This window comes from Tympanuchus pallidicinctus, unplaced genomic scaffold (assembly GCF_026119805.1).
Source record: "Tympanuchus pallidicinctus isolate F22 unplaced genomic scaffold, pur_lepc_1.0 scaffold19, whole genome shotgun sequence".
NCBI lineage: Eukaryota > Metazoa > Chordata > Aves > Galliformes > Phasianidae > Tympanuchus > Tympanuchus pallidicinctus.
This window is the reverse complement of record NW_026294710.1, coordinates 4,772,684-4,792,927: the sequence shown is the minus strand read 5'-3', so window position 1 is coordinate 4,792,927 and position 20,244 is coordinate 4,772,684. Positions and strand designations below refer to the sequence as shown.

Sequence of the window (20,244 nt, the reverse complement as noted above, 5' to 3'; positions counted from 1 at the left end):
TGTTATCAAGCGAGGTTGTGCAGTATTTGCTTAATTAATCTTTGCTGTCTTAACAGATGAACCAGATGTACCATTATGTTCTTTGTTCTCCCCTAAAGAGGAGATGAGCCGATTATTTATCTCCAAACAATAGGAGTTCATGTACCACAGTGAAGATTTTTTTTTTTAATCTGGGAGGCAATCACTAACAAGCTTCAGCTGCAACTGCCTGATGTAAACACAGTGTGAGTTTGTTCCTGGAGTATTAAATGATTTTCCATTAAGTACATGAAACCAATTTCTAAATAAGCATGTGAAGAAAGGGAGGGAAAGGAAGAAGAGACAAGGAAGGAGACAAACTCTGCTCTGACTTTCAAGTATTCACATTTACTTCTTTTATACACCAACACGTTTGCATAGATAAGTCAAAGTTTCAAACTTCAAATGCTGTTTACAAATAATGCACTGATAAAACAAAAGTTAAAGAAACCACTGGTTGATGCAAGAAATGTTTTACACCATACCATATATGATGCGAAGGCACATAAGGAACACAGGGCTGCAAAAATTGCTAACAGATTCAGAGAATTTAAAATTCTTCACCACTATTCTAGCAACTTGGTGCATCTATCTCAAAAATCACGCTTTTCATTTGATCATATTTGAAAAGTACAAATTTATTGCAAACAAATTTTAAAGAGCATTATATATAGCTGATTTATGAGCGTCAGGAAATTCTTACAGAGATGCTACTAAAATAGTAAAAAATAGAACAAATACAGCTAGAAAGCTTTGCGTTTTTTTTCCTAACTAAAAGCACTGGCACAGCATATTTAGAAATTCCATTCATCTTCTTCAGTCTCAATCATATCTGAAGTCCTCCTTCTCTCCCTCCTCCCAGTAGGCTCTCTTGTCATAACTAGAATTTCTTCTGTTAAACTAGTTTTCAATAACTCACAACAATTTGCCTTTGTTACATACATTTATCCGTGCCTGAAAAAACAGCTGAAATGCAAACCTGGGCACTATTACCAGAAGCCCTTTGGAGAAATAAGTTTTCTACCTAAATTACTGAGAAGAAAGAATTCAAGTAGAACAGAACAGAGTTTGGTCAAGAAAATACTTTAAGAAAGCCTCCCAGGAAACTGTAAAGCTTCATTAACATGGACAGTGATAGGACAAGGGGGAATAGTTTTAAACTGAGACAGGGGAGATTTAGGTTAGATATTAGGAGGAAGTTTTTCACACAGTGGGTGATGATGCACTGGAACAGGCTGCCCAAGGAGGTTGTGGATGCCCCATCCCTGGAGGCATTCAAGGCCAGGCTGGATGTGGCTCTGGGCAGCCTGGTCTGGTGGTTGGCGACCTGTACACAGCAGGGGGTTGAAACTAGATGAGCATTGTGGTCCTTTTCAACCCAGTCATTCCATGATTCTATGACAGGTCAGACAACACAGCGTAGCTCAAACACCAGTTTCTCCACAAAACCTTTTCTGTATCAACTAAAACTAGAAGGAATGAAGCATCAGGAATACATTCATTTTTATTCACAGCCATGCTGATGCTTCAAGAATAGTCAGCTACTTGGTTAAAAGTCATGTTTTTTCTTTCACTTCTGAAAAAAAGCAGGCTTTCTCAAGCTGCCACAGCCAGCGCTCAAGTGCTAACCTATGTTCCCATGCTATGCATCACAAATTCCCATTTAAAGCTGTGAATTTCCATCAGATCAGTTTGGTGACCAGTAATAGAAAAACTGAGTTATTTATTACCTCTTATCACCATCTTTCCAAATCTACTAAAAATTAACAGAGTACTGACCAATAGATTACTAAACTTTCTAATCAATAAATATAACAAAACAAGGAACGTGATGCATAATACACCTACAGAATAAGGTATGTGGTAAGATCAAATGCAACATTAATATTACAAAGACATAGAAAATACAGCTGCAATTTTGCCAGCAGCTAAGCAAGCTGTTCTAACAATCTTTATTAGGTACTGGTAGTCATGACATCACTGCACAGAAAAAGCTACTTTACAGGCCCATATGGACAAGATGCCTACAGGGGTTCCACAACTTGAAGAGACTGAATGTATACAGAACTGTTAGTGATGTTATATAAGAATAATACTCATATGTGTGGACCTTCACAGACACTGCAAGAAGAAGGGAAGTTTATTTGTAACAGTAATGAAAATTACCAGTAACAATAACTACCCCAGAGCGTAGAGTTTATGTTCAATCATCCTATCTGTGGCACACTGGGAAGCAAAAGTCTTCAGAATGATCAGACGGGCAACTATACTGTGCACAATATGTATTTTTAACCAAACCTTTTCCTCTGGAAATGCACACATCTTAGCAGTGAATGCTTCAGACAGGTCGGATGTAAAACGTTCCCATGAGCAGTCCCTGCAACAGCAAGGAAGGCTGGAACACTGTGCAGGAACAGCTGACTGAGCAAAGAGAGAAAGTAATTCTTCTTAATTCTTCTTCTGCCAAGAGTTCTCAAGTGTAGAATGGAAAGCAGAGTATTTTCAAATATTAACACAATCTGAGTTATGCAGATGCATTACACTTTTTTCAAGTGGGAAACAACACTGAGATGACAGCACTCTTTCTCAAAGTTGCCTCATCAAGAGGATCCAACATAATGTTTGAGTTAGCAGTATGACCAGGATAGGAGTATCTGATGTCTGAGAAAGGCCATGCCAAAAACCAAACTCCCTATCAAATAAGTAGGTAACTAAACCAGAATGCTTACTATCGTCTTGGCATCTGAATTTTACCATAGCTGGAAAAAACAACAACAACAAAGTAGTACTTTAAATATCAAACTATCATATGAAATAGCGAGATATAAAGTACGCTGCTAGCAAAACACAGGCAAATAAATCTTGTAGGTAAATTGCCATAAACTGTTCCAGTTGATATACGCCAATATTAGTTATTCCTTAATCTACTCCATGAGGGGCAGTCAAGAAAGGAAGGAAAAAGAAAACAAACCTGACCGTATTCTATGCTCCAAGAAAGGGTATTTTAATCAAGGGAAATTACATTCCTCTGGCTCCTTCCAGCTGGGAGCATTCTATATACATCAGAGGTTTTATGTATTTTTAATAGATCTGTATCAGATTGCTACTTAACACACGACTCTAAATCTTAGAGCTGTAGACTTATTCCACCTTCAGATAAAATCACTTGCTCTGTAACCAGCATCACTTGGAATTGCATTAATGGGTTTGCCAGATTGGAAAATGTTAATTTTTAACCTTCAATCCAAATTCTTACATATATATATATACATTAGTTTAAGAGTTTGTGGATCTCTTAAGGAAATTCAAATGCTTTTCTTGCATCCAGATTAAACAGATCAGAAACATCTTTAAATGAAATGCAGGCTGTGGAGTATAAGATAGCAGATCCATCATTATATATCTACAGAGAGAAACAGCCTTCGTGAAAATTTCATTTTCCAAACGCACAGTGACTAGAAATTAATTCTAACCAAATTAATTCTACATATATTAATATTGAGTATATATAATAATGTTTTCATATATAGGTATACTACATATAGATATATGTGAATTATAACTATTTAAATAAAAAATATAAGCATAAAATAGATCTATTTTAAAATAACCTAACAGTCTTAACTTTAGCGCACTATGGTGAAATGCAGACAGAAGTGAAGTTACCTATCAGCATGTTTCGGCCATTACTATATTCTGAGATCAGTTACTGCATCTCTCTGCATAGGCCTCTCTCCAAATGTTCTGGATGTGTTACTATTTATGAAGTATGCAAAAGTAAGCAAGACAAAGGAGATAGTTCAATTTCAGAGAATAAAAGCAACAGCACAACTCAAATACAAGTAGATCTAGGCAATCTTTATAATGAAAAACATATTTCACAACAAGGTAGACAGTTGGTCTAGATATTAGAGGACTTTTCCAGCCTTAATGATTCTATGATTCTAAAAAAATAAAAGCAAAATAAAAGATATAGAAAACAGGACATGTGAAAAACTGCTGCGAATTAATATGAAGAAGCAACTGAAAAATCACTTTGGTAGAGGCAGAAGTACTGGTGGATTTTGGCTAGCAATTCACAGTGTAAACCATAACAAGAAAAACACCTACTTGTGATACTAAATGGACAACACCTATCTACTCCAATGTAAACAGAGCTGCTTCAATTTAAATAAATATTGATAATTCCTGCTTAACATTCCATGCACACTCTTAACAAGAGAAGACTGTATTTCTGTCTAAATAATAGTAGTCTAAAATGAAATACTATCCTTCTACAAACCAGACTGAACAGACCTGTGCAACATGCACTTGTGGTAGATATCATAAACTTTCCTGGTATCCATCCACCCTGTAGCAATTACATTTGGCCACAATGCAGATTTGCAGCTCTGCACAGTGGGTGCTTGTGGACCCAAATCATAGTCCTGGTGGTTCCCCAGGGCTGCAAAGGCGAGCTGCTAGGAAACATCAACCAGCTTACCCAGATATGTGACTTTGCTGCTATTGTAGGATACAGACTGCACACCACATCACTGCACTGGCTGAACATTTTTCATTTTTTCCCCCACAACATGCTCAACCTAGTAATACAGCAATTCAAACATCAACTGTGCAAACTCCGACTGAGGCACAAGTCATGTTGGTAGTATCATCTTTCATCTGTTAAATTCTTACCCAGAAGTGCATCTGAAGAAAAACAGTTGGAGATTGTGTCCTCTGAAATGGTTACAGAAATCACTGATTTAATTTCCCTTATCTCTTGATTAGAAAACAAGCAAAGTCAACCAAATTGGTGATACGTAACAGCAACACAAAACGTATTAAAAAGCAATATCATGATAAATTAGAACTGCTAAAATAACAATAGAAAGGATATTCTGGAAAAGAAGACTTATATTCACATATGTTCCAATATCAGTTGTCTAAAAACCTCACCTTCGCTTCCTCTCAAACAATTCCTCACTAGATGTGTAAAAATGTTATTTAAAAATAGCGCAGAAAAAAAAAAAAAGAAAGAAAAACCAGAAGAATGTTCAACCTTTAAAAATGGCAATGGAAACAATTTTCATTTGCAGAAGTGTAAATTTGTATCTTTTTGTTTTTCCTGGTGCTGTTTGCTCTGCTAATTAGTGAGGCCAGGGGGAGCAAATCAAATTTTATAACCCAATTCATATAACCCAATTCCAGTAAGAATCAACTGTAAAGACCACACAGCTAAAAGACACACATTAACTTTCTGTTTGAAAAAGTACAAGATTGTTCAGTGGCTAATATTATTCACGTTACTAACGTTAGAAGGTAAAAGCTGCATTAAGATTGAAATTTTAAGTTGAAATTCTGTTTTGTGAAAATGAAGCATTTTTAATAAACCCAACCATTGAGCAGAACATTGAAATTTTTTCTGCTCAAGGAAAGCTTCATTTGGAAAAGCTAATAACCACAATTTTGGTATGAATAGAAATTATGTGCAGAAACAAGAAGCAATAAGAAACATCAAGAAATCAGCAGCACGGCAGATCTTAAAGCAGCTGCCAGTCCTTGAATCCTGACTGAGATCGTTGATCAACTTTAAAGTCAAGGCATGCTATTTTCTGATAGCACATGGGAAGAATTCACAAGCATTTGGTTCATGTACAGCCTTTTGGTCTTCAAATGAAAGAGCACAAAAGTAAAGCTGAATCAGTTAAAGAGACTGATGTTTGATTTCCAGCTTTTTAAAACTTCTGTACAATAATTATTTCCCTATTTTATACACAAGTAAGAAGAAAAAAAACCTTGTGGCAATCTAATAGCCTAAAATATAGATGCTGTACGGTAATTCAGCTCCCAAATAATTACTTGGAAAACTATTTGGAAACTAGTTCAGAATAGTAAAATAAATAAATAAATAATCAGTGAAACATGAAGTATTTTAAGCAATTTGAGTTGAAGTACAATTCAACTACTTCAAAATCTTTTAAAATTCTGCTCTATTTTATTCTACATTAGAAATAAATTTTAGACTAAAATTTAATGCAAAACTTGTTCCTAGAGACAAAGAAGTTACAATACTTTATTTTGGTATCAACAAATTTAATTTCAACCTGCTTGCCATAACCTAATTACAATTCAACAGAACCCTTCTAACATATCTTTACAGTTTAAACTGCATATTTTAAGAAGAAAATATTACTATAACAACTCCTTGACAACACTGCCATCTAGCGTTGAGTTATTTCATACTTTAAAATGAAACAACTGTTTAAAATCACTGCTGCCTGGCTTCAAATATTTAAGGAAAGAGAAAGAAAGGCTTAATGCAAGAAGTACCTATATGCCCAACCAACAGTAGACATGTTGTGAAACCAACCCAAACATTACTTGGATAGTATCCTATTTTATTCAACTCTGTAACAGCCTTATAAGACACCTATTCACTTCTTACTGAACTAACTCTAGTTCTATCGTTGTTGATCAACATTCATCACTAACTGAGATAATGTCTTTGTGTCTTTGTATTAAGTTTCAGCTTCAATGCTGTGTCTTAAATCAATAGATATATTGCACTGAATGCAGCAAACAATAACAGCTGAGGTATAAAAGTCACAACCGTTTCTCCACGTGACGCCATTAGACTGACCAACAAACTTCCCAGTACAGTGAGTTAAAGAATCCACGCACTTAGAAAAGCAGCTTATCTCAAGCCACCTCTGACATTTCAGCCAGAAGAAAAAATAGTGAACAGATACTGTTGGCCAAAATTAGACATTTTTACTGACATTAGTATCACTGAATTATTTCTGTTCCAAAGAAACTCCACGTAGCTACAAAGCTGAAGCCAGCCAAAGACTGGACCAGCGTGCTTCAATAACCTTTGATGCCCCCTTCATACAAGCACCTTGTCATAATCAACAAATACACAGACCAGTGATTAAATAAAGCACTATAATTCACTTGTTCTTGCATTTCTTAATTTTAAAATGTGTATTATTTGTAGTGGATTGTTCTGCAAATATGAGAGATGAACTTCACCAACCTAAACATGTGAGAACACTGAACAGTGATGATTAAAACTGCAGAACTGGTTAAGTATCTCAAGCTTATTTCCTAGAACTCTGCATGAAAACAAACATCATTTAAGCAATCCCTGATTTGAAACTTAATAATTAGATGTAGAAAATATTTCTAAGTAAAAGTCAACTGGAAAGCAAGAAAGCAGCGGAAATGGAGATCTAAGGTGTACATGGAAGCTCTAAGAATCAAGCTGACATTAAAGAATAGATATTTACAACTGATAAATGCAGAGCTTTAGAGAGATCAGAGAGAATCCTACACTTACTGCATTTCACTCAATGCTATAGTTATGCTGCCACCTAGTGAAATGGGAAACTGACTGGACTCTGAAAAACAAAGTTGGTCCAAAGGAAAAATATCATCCCTATGACATATGTATGCCACAGCAGGTACTTTTCACCTTCAGAGACCTTACTCCTCCCTCTGCTCTTTCTTGACTACTGCAACTTCTGTAACACATTATGGGTGACTAATTCTGTCAGTAAGATAGAGAACATTTACACACTTAAACTGAAACGCAAGAAGGCTAGCAGACTTCAGTGAGAATTCAACAAGCTAACCAACACAGATAACATTCCATGATCAAGAAATATTGTAGCTGTTACAAAGTTTCAGATCATTACACAGATAAAAGCTTGTACTCATAGCTACTAATATAGATAAATACTACCACAAGACTTCAACTTAAATTAATAACGTGCTTATTTTTCCATTATATTCCATTAAAATAGCAACTTAAAGAACCAACAAAACACCTCCACACACATACCAGTGTGAAGCCTTTTCAAAAATTCCACAGACAATGTACAGGAAATAAAAGCAAGTACATATGCACTCACCTGGGAAAATATATTTGCAGTTGGAGCAACTCTGTTGTCCACAATGCTATACAATATTGCTAATAATCTGTCCAGAGGAAACGGCTTTGGTCCAAGGAGGTGATTGCTGGTCTGAAAAACAAACAGGAGTTTTTAATCCAGGAGATTTTTCCCAGAGTATCACAAGATGCTATTCTTGTAATTTTCAGTCTCTAGGGAGGCATAATCACTCACAGTAGGCTTATATTATATATATATATATATATATATATATATATATATATATGGCTTCACATATATTATGGAAAACACCAAATACATGCTTTCCAATGAACAAAAAAATGCAGACAGAAAGCTCTAGTTAACATGGCAAGAGTTCAAACTGCACAATAAATGGGGAACATTTTGAGCTATAACAGAGGATCTGATGCCAAATTTCGTGTCATTGGATTTCCAGACTGACTTGTCCTGTTAAATTACCTTGTCTGATCTACAGATTAAAGAGGAAAGACCAGATTTTATGACAAGGTACAAACAACTTTCTTCAGTTTATCAATGGGAAGACACATTAGACTTCTTCAAAGCTAACAATTTTTAGCTAGTGAAAAATGAAAATGTCCAGATTTATTCTATTGTCTACAGCCTGTAATCCACAATTACCTGAAAAGTACTGCACATAACAGTAGTTTTTAAAAATCTGCAGGAAATATTTCTTAAATATATTTTTTGGGCATTTTCCTACAGAAAACAAATGTTTTACTAGATAGCTTCATTTTGAAAATGTTTAAAAAGAGGAGATCCTGCTAAAGTATCACCATATCTGCTTTGACTCATTTAAGCTAATCTCTTCCTCTCGCAGACCTAACACTACTTCTCTGTCCCACTATTCCATAAAACTATACTATACTATACTATAAAAAACAAATAGGCCACATCACATTAATTTTATATCACACACAATAGCTTTACTTCTTATCATGGTTTTGTACAAAACAGACTGAATATTATCAATTAAATGACTACAGAAAAAAATCATTAGATGTTTCAGAACAAGAATTCTTCATCTTAAATGCCATATTAAACCACTCTAATAGGCAGTCTTGTGGTGTTCAACATGACTATAGTACATCAGCAGAGTAGACCTTGTATAGTTTAATAGAGATCATCTGATTCTCTACTATTAAGTCTGATCACATTTTCATGGGTTTGAGTCATAGCTTTTACTTTAGTCACTTCCAATGAAGAACACGGATGTGTGGGCACAAGGGCACTGTAATTGCTTGCTCTATGTTCCATATAGGTCCTTCAATGGAGTAAAAACTTGCTGTAAGACCAGGAAATACACTGGCTCCTGTGAATATTATACTGAAACAACAGGTTACATTCTGCCCTAAAACAACTGATTCTATAAGTTCTTAATTTTAGAAAATCATCAATAGCTGAAATCTTCTGGCTATTTAAGATTTTCTAAAATTATGAACTTCTCTAGAACATCAATAATGTTTCCAGATTTAAATTTCGTGGATTCAGAATGGGCATCAACCAGCAATTTTGATGACAAGTAGATAAAGTGATGTAAAGAATATTCCTGTGAACACAATAGACTTGAGGCTCACATACAAAAATATACAACTAGAGCAAAAGATTCTTTAATAGTTATTGATAACTAAAGGAACAGGCAGGGACTTTCTGCTGCCAGAAGGTAAGTTCAGCATAAATACTTACACATTTTAAAGTCTGCTTTGAAAAGAGTTAGTGACCAAGTAAATGCACAGGGGATCAACTACATATTCCTGTAGACCTATTTTACTAGACTCTGAATTATTCTAGTCATTCAGAATCTATGTAAAGGGAAAAAAACAGCATAGAAGATTTAAAACATAGTTTTCCCTTTTTTCTCTGCTTCTCTTGTGGTACTTCTTTTAATCTATACCAACAGACAAGCTAGCAGTGCTACAAAAACACAGCATAGATTCTTGAATTTCACTTCATTTATATTAGTCTATCGAATCACAAGATGGTTGAGGCCGGAAGGCACTTCTGGATGTGCCTGAAGGTTATTCAATCAAACCCCCTCACTCCCTCAATTCAGCAAGTGTTATTTGCTCACATATATATATATATATATATATATATATATGACTAAAGCTTCATTACTGCTAGCCTCAGAGAACTGACTTTTTGAACTCAGAATCTACCAAACTTCAGGCCAAGAACAACAGCAAGCCATGCAGAAATATAAAGCAGAACCAACTTGCAGACCCCACTGATTTTCACATAGTTGTTACAAGAACACACAAAATAGCTCTGATGAGTTCTTCACCAACAACCAAATATCACTGGATAAATCCATGAGGACAAAAACTCATCACAGCTACTAAATTCACATACATAACTAAGCCACTTTCATTCATTAGGCACAATGACAAAACTATGACTTCATCTTCAAAAAACAGCAGATAATACACTTGCTTTTAAGAAAGTCATTTAAACACGTACCTTTCCTATCTTTCATAAGCACCTATACTTGTATTTTAAGAAACTTAACGAACAGCATTCATCTTTGAAGCAGACCAACATGAACCGCTGTATTAATTTATTAAGCACCAGACTCAAATTCTCTATCTATTCATCTATTCTCGTAAGTTTCTAAACTGCTCTACTCTTTACATAGCAAAGTGGATTCACCTTCCTGATTTGAAGACCTAAATTTAATAGTCTGCACCGCTGCACGCACCAGAGATCCACCTGATGGAGTGAGAATGACCCTCCTGCAGATGCCCAGGTAATGGTTGGTAAATCACTCTATGCAGTGACTAGATTCCCTCTAGCTACTCAAAAGCTTTGCTGGCTACTGTACTGAATTACATTTAAATTTATGTGCAAATTGAATAGACTGCAAAGCACCTGTCATACGAGGATGCTGAGAGCTGAACTGCTTAACCTTGAGAGGAAAAGGTTTGCGGGGATGTTATCAGTGCGCAGATAGATAGGGCTTCAGGAGGTCTCAATTCAAATCCCTCCTGCTCAGAGCAGGGTCAGCTGTGAGACCAAACAGGTTAAACAGGACTACATCAGCACAGTCTTGTAAACCTCAAAGGATACAGAGTGCACTCTGCCTCTACAGGAAGACAGTGACACTTCTTGACTGTCACTATAGGGAAAAGTCTTTCCCTTACACCTGGTACAAACATCTTCTTTCAGCTTATGCCCAGTGTTTCTCACTCAGGTACATACAGGCCTTCCCTCAGCCTCCCCTCACAGGACAAGTGCTCCAGGCCCTTGACCAGCATGGGGATGAACTTGGCCAACTCACTTATATGTCCCATACTGGAAAACTCAACACAGTTTCAGATGTGGCCCAAGGACTGCTAAGCAGGGATTCACTTCCCATGACTTCAGCTGCCAAATTAAAGCCATTACATTTTCTCCTAAGAGTTGCTACCAGATAAAGTGATAGACATTTTAGGCACTGCAGACTACAGCAAATTCAAAATAAAACACAGAAAAAAATACCCGATTTGCAGCATGAAGTTTCTTTCTCAAGTATTTTTTAAGTAAGCCATTTTACAAAAAGGAAAAATACAGTTCATAGAGCACAGAACTGGATAATATGAAATTCTCCTCCACACATGCAATACTGTCAGGAATACAGAGTTGTATTCATGACCCAGATTGTCAAAAGTTCTGATAAAAGGAAACAAGTGTTTTCCTTAAGTGTGTATTTCATTCTCTCTACTTTGACATTCAGTTTCCTTTTTTGTAGCATATGTTGTTCTATTCTTACTAGCAAAGCAGACAAGATTAAAGAGGAATTTCAGAAGAGTTTGTTTAAAAATGCTTCTGGAAAAGGACATCACACAAATATACCAACAGCACCTCTGTAGCATTAGATTTTAGAAAAGTAATTTCTTCAGCAGAACAAAAGAACACTTCCAATACATGCTTTAGCTTCAAAAATCCAGGAGGTGTCCCTAAAGCTATCTCTTCGCTAGCAAAGAAAGAAGTAATATCAGAAACATGTCATAAAAACCGTACTAAAACCATCTATACAGATAAGCCCAATTCCTCTAACACAGCACCACAGAATCACAGAACCCCGGATTGGAAGGGATCTCAAGGATCACAAATCTCCAAGCCCCCTGCCACATGCAGGGCCACCAACCTCCCCATACCAGACCAGGCTGCCCAGAGCCCCATCCAGTCTGGCCTTGAACACCTCCAGGGTCAGGGCACCCACAACCCCTCTGGGCAGCCTGTTCCAGCACCTCACCACTCTCTCTGTAAAGAATTTCCCCCTGAAACCCAATCTAAATCTTCCCTCCCTCAACTTAAAACCATTTCCCCTCATCCTGCAGTTATCAACCCTTTCAAAGAGCTGATTCCTCTCCTGTTTGTAGGCTCCCTTTAGGTATTGAAATGCTGCAGTGAGGTCACCCTGCAGCCTTCTTTTCTCCAGGCTGAACAAGCCCAGCTCTCTCAGCCTGTCCTCATAGAGCAGGTGCTCCCTGATCATCTTCGTGGCTCTCCTCTGGACCCTCTGTCCCTCTCTGGACAGCTCCCTGTCTTCTTGTACTGGAGGCCTTATAAGAGCAGAGTAGAAGGGGACGATCACCTCCCTGTCCCTGCTGGCCACCCCTCTTCTGGCACCCTCAAAATGCAGATAAAATGGAAGATATGAACTGCCCACCATCTCAACCTTCTGCTTCTCAACAACAGTTCCATGAAGTATATTTTCCAATATCAACCAGAAGACGTCAACAAACATACAATAACTATTAAAACATGTACACCCTAAGTAGCTAGCAAGCACAATCAGCATACAGTAATTCCTGAAGTTGCATTTAGCATACAGTTAATTCACAAGTCTGTTTTTTTCACATTATCATCCTTCTGCTTTAACAGATTTGAATTTTCAAATTTAAGAAATCGTTTCTTCTGGAAAAGCCAGGAGAGTTAAATAAAATGAAGTGCTCCTTCTAGAACTCACACTTTACTGGAATTCTTTGGCAGAAATAAATTCCTGTAAGAGTAGGAACAGTTCAGAAATTCTTCCAAATAGAAGATAGAGAAGAATAAGATTTATGAAGATCTTCTGGAATGAACTGAGGCAAAATACTGCATAAAACAGCACTTGCAAAAACCCAAGGGAACCCTCATATTGTTTCACAAAGAAAGATATCTTCCACATTCAAAATAATAATTCATGAATTTTTAGAGCTATCAAATCTACATGCCCTTGCTTAGGGGTTTAAAAAACACCAGGTTGGATGTGGCTCTGGCAGCCTGATCCGGTGGTTGGTGATTCTGCACATAGAAGGGGGTTGAAACTAGATGATCATTGCGGTCTTTTTCAACCCAGGCCATTCTGTGATCCTATGATTCTCTTCCCCAGTTGTCACTGTGTGTGCTTGTGCAGTTTCATAGTCCCAGTGTTTAAACGACCTAAGCCTTTCAGAACTTCACAACTCCAAATCCCATACTCACATGCCAACATTTCAGGAACAAAAATGAGGATTAGAAGCATTCTTACATAGTAAAAGCTTAACCCAAACTAAATTACCTGTACAATAAGGTGAAAACTCTTAACCTCAATTGGCTGAACTTTCAACCTTTATTATCATATGCTAACAGATGGAACTACTCACTGTTTTGAGCAGAAAGTATTTTTAAATTTCCCTCACTGTTATACAACTTAAGTATCATGGGGTGTATGCTAGAAATTAAAAAAATAACAAATAAATTCTAGGTTAAAGTCAAGGTATCCTCCAACAAAATAAAACAACCACCAATACATCTGATCACTTCTAAAAGCAAACTCCTGCAAAAGTAGCTCCACCAGGAAAAATCTCACTTAACTAGAAAAAACATTGTTCCAGATCAACCATGTGAAGAAACCCAACAAATTCTGCTCTTATCTGCAACAAGGTAAATAAAGGCAATTTTTTCCCCTCATGGGGAATTCAAAAGATTTACTTTTCTAATTAGAAAGCAATGCCTTCAGATTTTAAGCCTGGCTGTACCTAAACATTTAAGGCAGGATTTATTTCACCTAATGTTAGCTTCCTGACAAGTGGGTATGTACAGCCAAACTAGTTTCCTAAGCTCCCATTATAGCCAGTAGAAATCTAATCAATATAGTTTATGGTGCAATTTATCCAATTCAATACAGAACCTACTTTAGCATCAGATGAATCTTGCACTGCACTCCAATGCCCACATCAACTGGCTGTGCACTGTCTATAGGAGACTAGTTTAAATGCAGCATCTCCCTGGTTTTAAGCGAATGTGAACTCTAAATATGATGTTAGACAAGTTTTTCTAAGCAAAGGTACATAAGCACATACAATTGGTGTGAAAAACACAAGCAAGTCAGCCCCTCCTTGTAACACTGCATATGTAATCCTTTATTCCTGTATTTCCATTTCCTCCACTGTAAAATCAAGTATATAAGGTTACATCTAGGTCACTGCATCTCTGTGCAGTATTTATAAAAGTCAGAGGGCAGTAAAAGAAATGCTGGTCTAGAAGATCCCTGTGGGACCTGAAGTCCTCTTCTCTGCTATTGCAAGTACAGTGCCTGAAAAAGTTTCAAAACCAGACTCTGGCCTACAACCAGTTAGAATTTCTGGCATCAACTGTAAGGAGTGAAAGCGCCCTTTTACTTGTCCACTACAAAGAAAACCAGAGCTCTTAGAGAAGGAAAAGACCTCCTGAAATGCTACAAAGTTCTGTCGTATTAATTATTCCCCAAGACATATTTCAGTTCTTGCATGCAATCAGTTTAATGTAACATAGCAGATATCTTCTGTTCAGTACATTTGATGTACAGGGTTACAAAGTTTTTAATTCTCTTCAAAGTAATATTAATTTTTAATACAACAAAGGTAGAAGATGAGATCTTTTGCAAATTTGGGCTGTCCTGATAATGAAACTTACTTACAGGTGGGTAACAAAGCAAGCTCATTTAAATGCACACATCTAATCACACTTTCTGAACAACAGCCCAAAGCTTCAGCAGTAGGCTAAAGGGAAAACCAAGAAAACTAGAACTAATCTAATAAAGACTAGAAAGAAAAAAAATAACTGAAATCTTAAACTTTTGGGCCATTAATTTTGCTTACATAACTACATGGATCTTGTCAGTTACCCTCGTTTACTTTTATTTCCTCAGTAGCTCTTCCTATTCTGTTTTTGTACCTACACGATAGTATTTCTTTTCCACGAAAATGTAAATAGACTACAGGGCAGAGACTGTGCCTGCATGGTCTGATGCTGCAGGAACAGTAACAAAATGAAATAAATTCATCATTAACGGAAGTACTTCTGAGCACTAAGAAGTAAATTCAGATATAAGTGCATTTAACAATTAAACAGAAGTACAGGCTCTACAGCAGAGTTAAGGTGACCGTGACCTCTATATTCTATCATCCCATCTCTTATTTTCCCCTTTTTTTCCAAATTCCTAGCTGTTCTCATCTCCCTAGTTGTTCCCATCTCATCACTAAGGCTGAAAACCCTATTGCTGAGAGAATAAAACAAAACACCGCTCTTGCAGAGGCTGCAGGAAGAACATTCTGGTCTAAGGCACAGCAATTATTTCTCCACTCTCTCTCTTCTGAAAATGATTTATCAACTAATTAAGATGTGGATGTATTTCAAGAAGATAACAGTCCTTAAAATAATCACATGCTCCGAAATATCTCTAGAGTTCACGTGCCAGAGAGAAGAGGTATGACATCTTGAATACGTGTCCTGTACACATAGACTTAAGAATTCCTACATATGCTTAGTTTTATCTACTTAAAGGTGCAATAGTTGAAGTAAAATTAAAAATCAAATTTTCACAAGTATAATCAGTACCACTACAGAAATAGGTGGGACTCTAATCTCCTGCAGGGCCAAACGAAAAATGAGGGCAGTTTCAGAAGGAAGGGTTATTTAAGCTAAGAAATTATCAAATCAAGTTTTTCACCCACACTGCTTGTGGCACAGAAAAGGAAGGGCATAATGATGATTTCCACATGGATTTAGTCTACCCGCACTACTCCTGATTTTATGGTTCATCTAAAAGCAACTCAACAGTTTACAAACGTTAATTTGATTTTTCCTCTTAGATTACATCTACAAATACACATACAGGTACTTGCTTTCCAAGTACATCAAGCATCTGTCAGTAAAAACTAATATAGCTTCACCAAAATCAGTTATGTTTAGATACTTATAACTATGACAAGTTTAGTTAATAGTCTGATGGAATAACTACCTTTTTTCGGTTAATGGATTCTTTCTATGTAAAGAACAGACAGAAGTGCAAAGTTCTCAAGCCTCAACATACAAATTTAAAGTCCTTATATCTTAAACATAACTAGGAATTGAAGTGATTTGATTTTCAAAATCATTTGTTACTTTAATGTGCTTGGTAGAAATTGTGAAACCTGGCTCTTCTAGACATGCTATCTTTATTCATAATATTGAGTGCACCCTCAGCAAGTTTGCTGATGACACCAAGCTGATAGAACAAAAAGAAGGGATGCCATCCAGAGGGACCTGGAAAAGGCTGAAAAATGGACACATAAGCACCTAATGAGGTTCAATAGGGCCAGGTGCACGGTGCTGTACCTGGGTCTGGGCAATCCCAGATGTGTGCAGACTTGGAGAAGAACTCATTCAGACAAGTCCTGTGGAGAAGGACTCAGGGATGCTGGTGGACAAAAATCTGGACATGAGCCAGCAGTGTATCTCTGCAGCCTGGAAGGCCAACTACCCTGGGCCAAAAGAGGGGTGGCTGGCAGGGAGGGAACTTTCCCCTCTGCTCTGCCCTCTTGAGGCCGCTTCTGGAGTACAGCATCGAGGCCTAGGACCTCCAGCACAAGGATGTGGAGCTGCTGGACATGTCCAGAAGAGGGCTACAAAGTTGCTCACCGGGCTGGAGGCCTTCCCACAAAGAAAAGCTGAGGGAGCTGGGCTTATTTAGCTCCGAGAATGCTCCAGTGAGACCTCGCTGAAGCCCTCCGGTACTTGAGGGGAGCTTATAAGCAGGAAGGAGACACATTTTTTGCTCGGTCTGATAGTGAAGGCTATAAACTAGAAGAAGGGAGATCTATGTTTTTGCTCAGAGGGTGGCATCCCTGGATGTATTCAAAGCCAGGCTGGACGAGGCCCTGGGCAGTCTGAGCTGGTGGGTGACAACTCCGCTCACAGCACAGAGGTTGGAACCAGATTATCTTTAAGATTCCCTTTCAACCCAAGCCAATCTATGATGACCTTTATATAGTTTTATTGAGCACATTCAGCTATAAAAAAAGATACGGAGGACAAATTTACAGTACAATAAATTCTCATGAAATAAAAATGTATGCATCATATAGAAATGTATATAATGTAAAATAAATGCATCAATAACTTATTTCAAGTAATGCCTGTTTTTACAGTGAAGAATATAGGATAACACAAAGTATGAAAGTATGAAATCAGTAGTGCAGTAGTAAGAAAATCTTTGTTCCCAAGCTCAGCTTTGAAAGATAAAATAGATACCTTTTCATGTTTCTTCATGAAGTTGGTCTTCTTAATTTTCCCATGATGCTGTAAAACAATGGACAAGAGAAAATACGATAAGCAAATTATTTTCTGCTCTTCTTACTGCAGTGACAAAATTAAACGAATCAGAAAGAATCATGCACCATGTCTGGCAGTATGCTAGTACAGTTCTGCTTTTTGTTACGCCTCCAGTCTATACGTCTCTGATGCTGCTAAGTAATTCTTCTTATTAGAACTCCTAAAATCACACTTAGCTCTTGCCACATTGTGTCCCAAGTGGTATCCGTTTCTGTGTGAGTACAACAAGACATCAACCTCAGACCTGATTTTCAGTTAGTTTTTAGTATTGTTTAAATTGAAACAATTAACAATTCATATAGATCTTTTTTAAATTAAAGAATATTTTAAAAGCAACTTATTTTTCATTTAATCTTCACAAAGCATTTGAACTTCCACGTAATTAACAGCATCACTGCTCATTATTACTTCACTGTTCTATCGGACTTTTAATAAACCAGAATCCCACAGATCACAACTGTATGTAGCCTAGCACATCTACTAGTAGAGCAGATTAGCACCCCAATGCCCACGCTTTTGTTTGCATTCCTTTTGCTTTCTGGCAGTCATTAGTTAACTACTCAAAAAAATAGTTTTCTGTGATCTACTTGCAATCTCATTACAGCCCCATCAAAACCATGTTCTGTTTTCACTGTCAGTATGACTCAAGGACACACAGCTTGAAGGCACACCCAAAAAGTGTTACTGGGCTTTGAGATGCACCTGTTTCTGAATTTTGCCCCAGCACCTTATGAATTGCTAATTGCTATCTGATGATACTTGCAGTAAGAACAGTAGCCTCTGTTTCACCCAATTCTTGGGGAAAAGATTTAATGTCACTGACTGAAATGCCTACACTGTTTGTGCTTCAAAAACCTTAGAAGTTCACATTGCATTTACTGTGGGAAAGTTCAGTATGGTTCATATGCAAGAGTGGAAATCAACTTCAGAAATGATAAAAAAAGAGATAGGAAAAAATTAAATTGAGAAGGTTGTTCAGTGAACACGAGCAAGAAAGATGTCACACATTAGCTAACATGCCTTACTTGACTTGATTCCTGTAGGCTTTCTTGTTTGAGTTCCAGGACTAATATAGAAAAATCTGGCCAACAACATATGTTTAGAAAATAAAGCATTTACTATGAAACTGCTTGGTCAAGCAAAATAACAAGAGAGATAAAGATAATCCGTCAGTCAGTGCTTACTACAAGCACACCTACACCCTTATAAAGGATTAGACAGAAAGGCAAAAAGTCTTCAGTACCAGAAACACGAAACTCATTTTAACTATTAATATAACAGCATATCATTCACTAGGAACTGCAGCAAACTCCAAAACACGTGTTCACAATTCTCATTTGAGAAGAAAAGCATATTCTTAAAGACTTCTCCTCATATTCTTACTTTTTTTTCCTCCAGTTGCTCACCCTTAGCTGCCATGAATACCACATATTCATGAACACATGCACATGTTGATAAATATCTCACACACACAAAGAAAATTCAACTGTCAAAAAGTTTTAAACCAGGACAATCATTACTGCTGAAAATTGGATTCCTGCATAAGAAAAAAAAACAAAACCCTTTACCTTAAGAAAGAATCTTTTATCTGTCCTAACAGGATTGTAGGAGGCAAGATAAGCAGCAATTAGAAGAAATTTGGAGTAGTAAGGAAGTTCCACATGTGTGTGTGCAGAAAGTCCTGTAAAAGAAACAATTGAGAGCAGATTTCAGTGACGTATAAACCTCCACAGACTTCAAATTACAGTGGTTTGTATTCTCCTGTTTCAATATTGTAGTCTATATGATTTCCTTCTCTGCAGCTGTACTCCTGTAAGCAAAGAATGGCTTCTTCTGACAAAGCTGTTACCATGGATATAAAGTCAGGGAAGGGCAAGGAATGCTGTCATGAAGCTACACAAAATACACATCCTGAACTCTTTACAGACTTTTCTGAGAAGCAGTATTTAAAAATCAGCAATTCAAAAACCATGTGTGTGTGAAGTAAGGAGTGATCTCCTTAAAAATAATTCAAGGATACTTTCCGTCAAGGACCCCGTTCCAGCAAACAGAACAAATGAACAGACATTCCAGACTCTGGAGGACGCAGCTCAGCATGGAACTGAGCTGCCATGCCACCAGAACTGGTGCTGCATCTCTGAGCAACAGTTCAGCATCTCACCGTTTTTAGCTACTCTTCTATTTTCTATAAAAAGGAAAATGTTCTCGAGACTTCAAACTTCATACATCTGACCTAGTGTGCTACATAATATACTTCATTTATATAAGAGTCTTATGTACTACAAGCACAAGTAGTACGGTCTACTGAGTTATTTTTCTTCCTTCTCTTGAATGCACTTTATAATTGTTGTTTCTTGCTCTTTAAAGCACTACTACCTTTATGACTTAACTCAGAAACATCAGCAAACAAAGATAAAGCAATTAAAAATGTTTAAAGGCTGAGAATCAGAGCTCAGAGTGTGATGAGAAGCACCCTAGATAACAGCTAGTAATTTCTTTTCAGGTAGTCAGAAAATCACAGCAATTTAGCTTTAATTTACAAATGAGAATGTTCTCTACTGCATACTCATTACATGGAACAACAACAACAAAATCAATCACATACAGAGAGTTCAGTTTAATAAAGAAGTGTCCGTTTCTACAACTGATATGCTAGTGTTGCATCATGCACTACTTCCTAATTACAACCACAGTAAAATTTAATATTTTTAAGCATTTTATATTATTAAATTAC

At 36.9% G+C, this 20,244-nt stretch overlaps 1 protein-coding gene across 3 annotated transcripts in view; it reads right to left on the bottom strand.

Moving 5' to 3' along the window:
- The window catches only part of ORC5 (origin recognition complex subunit 5), a 69,457-nt gene that overhangs the window by 28,491 nt on the left and 20,722 nt on the right, over positions 1–20,244 (bottom strand). For all 3 annotated transcript variants that reach the window (XM_052680909.1, XM_052680911.1, XM_052680910.1), the window contains exons 11-13: positions 19,079–19,191; positions 17,430–17,477; positions 7,914–8,024 (exon numbers count right to left, since the gene is read on the bottom strand). In XM_052680909.1, coding sequence (XP_052536869.1) covers positions 7,914–8,024; positions 17,430–17,477; positions 19,079–19,191 — 272 coding nt within the window. The remainder of the gene's footprint in view (positions 1–7,913; positions 8,025–17,429; positions 17,478–19,078; positions 19,192–20,244) is intronic.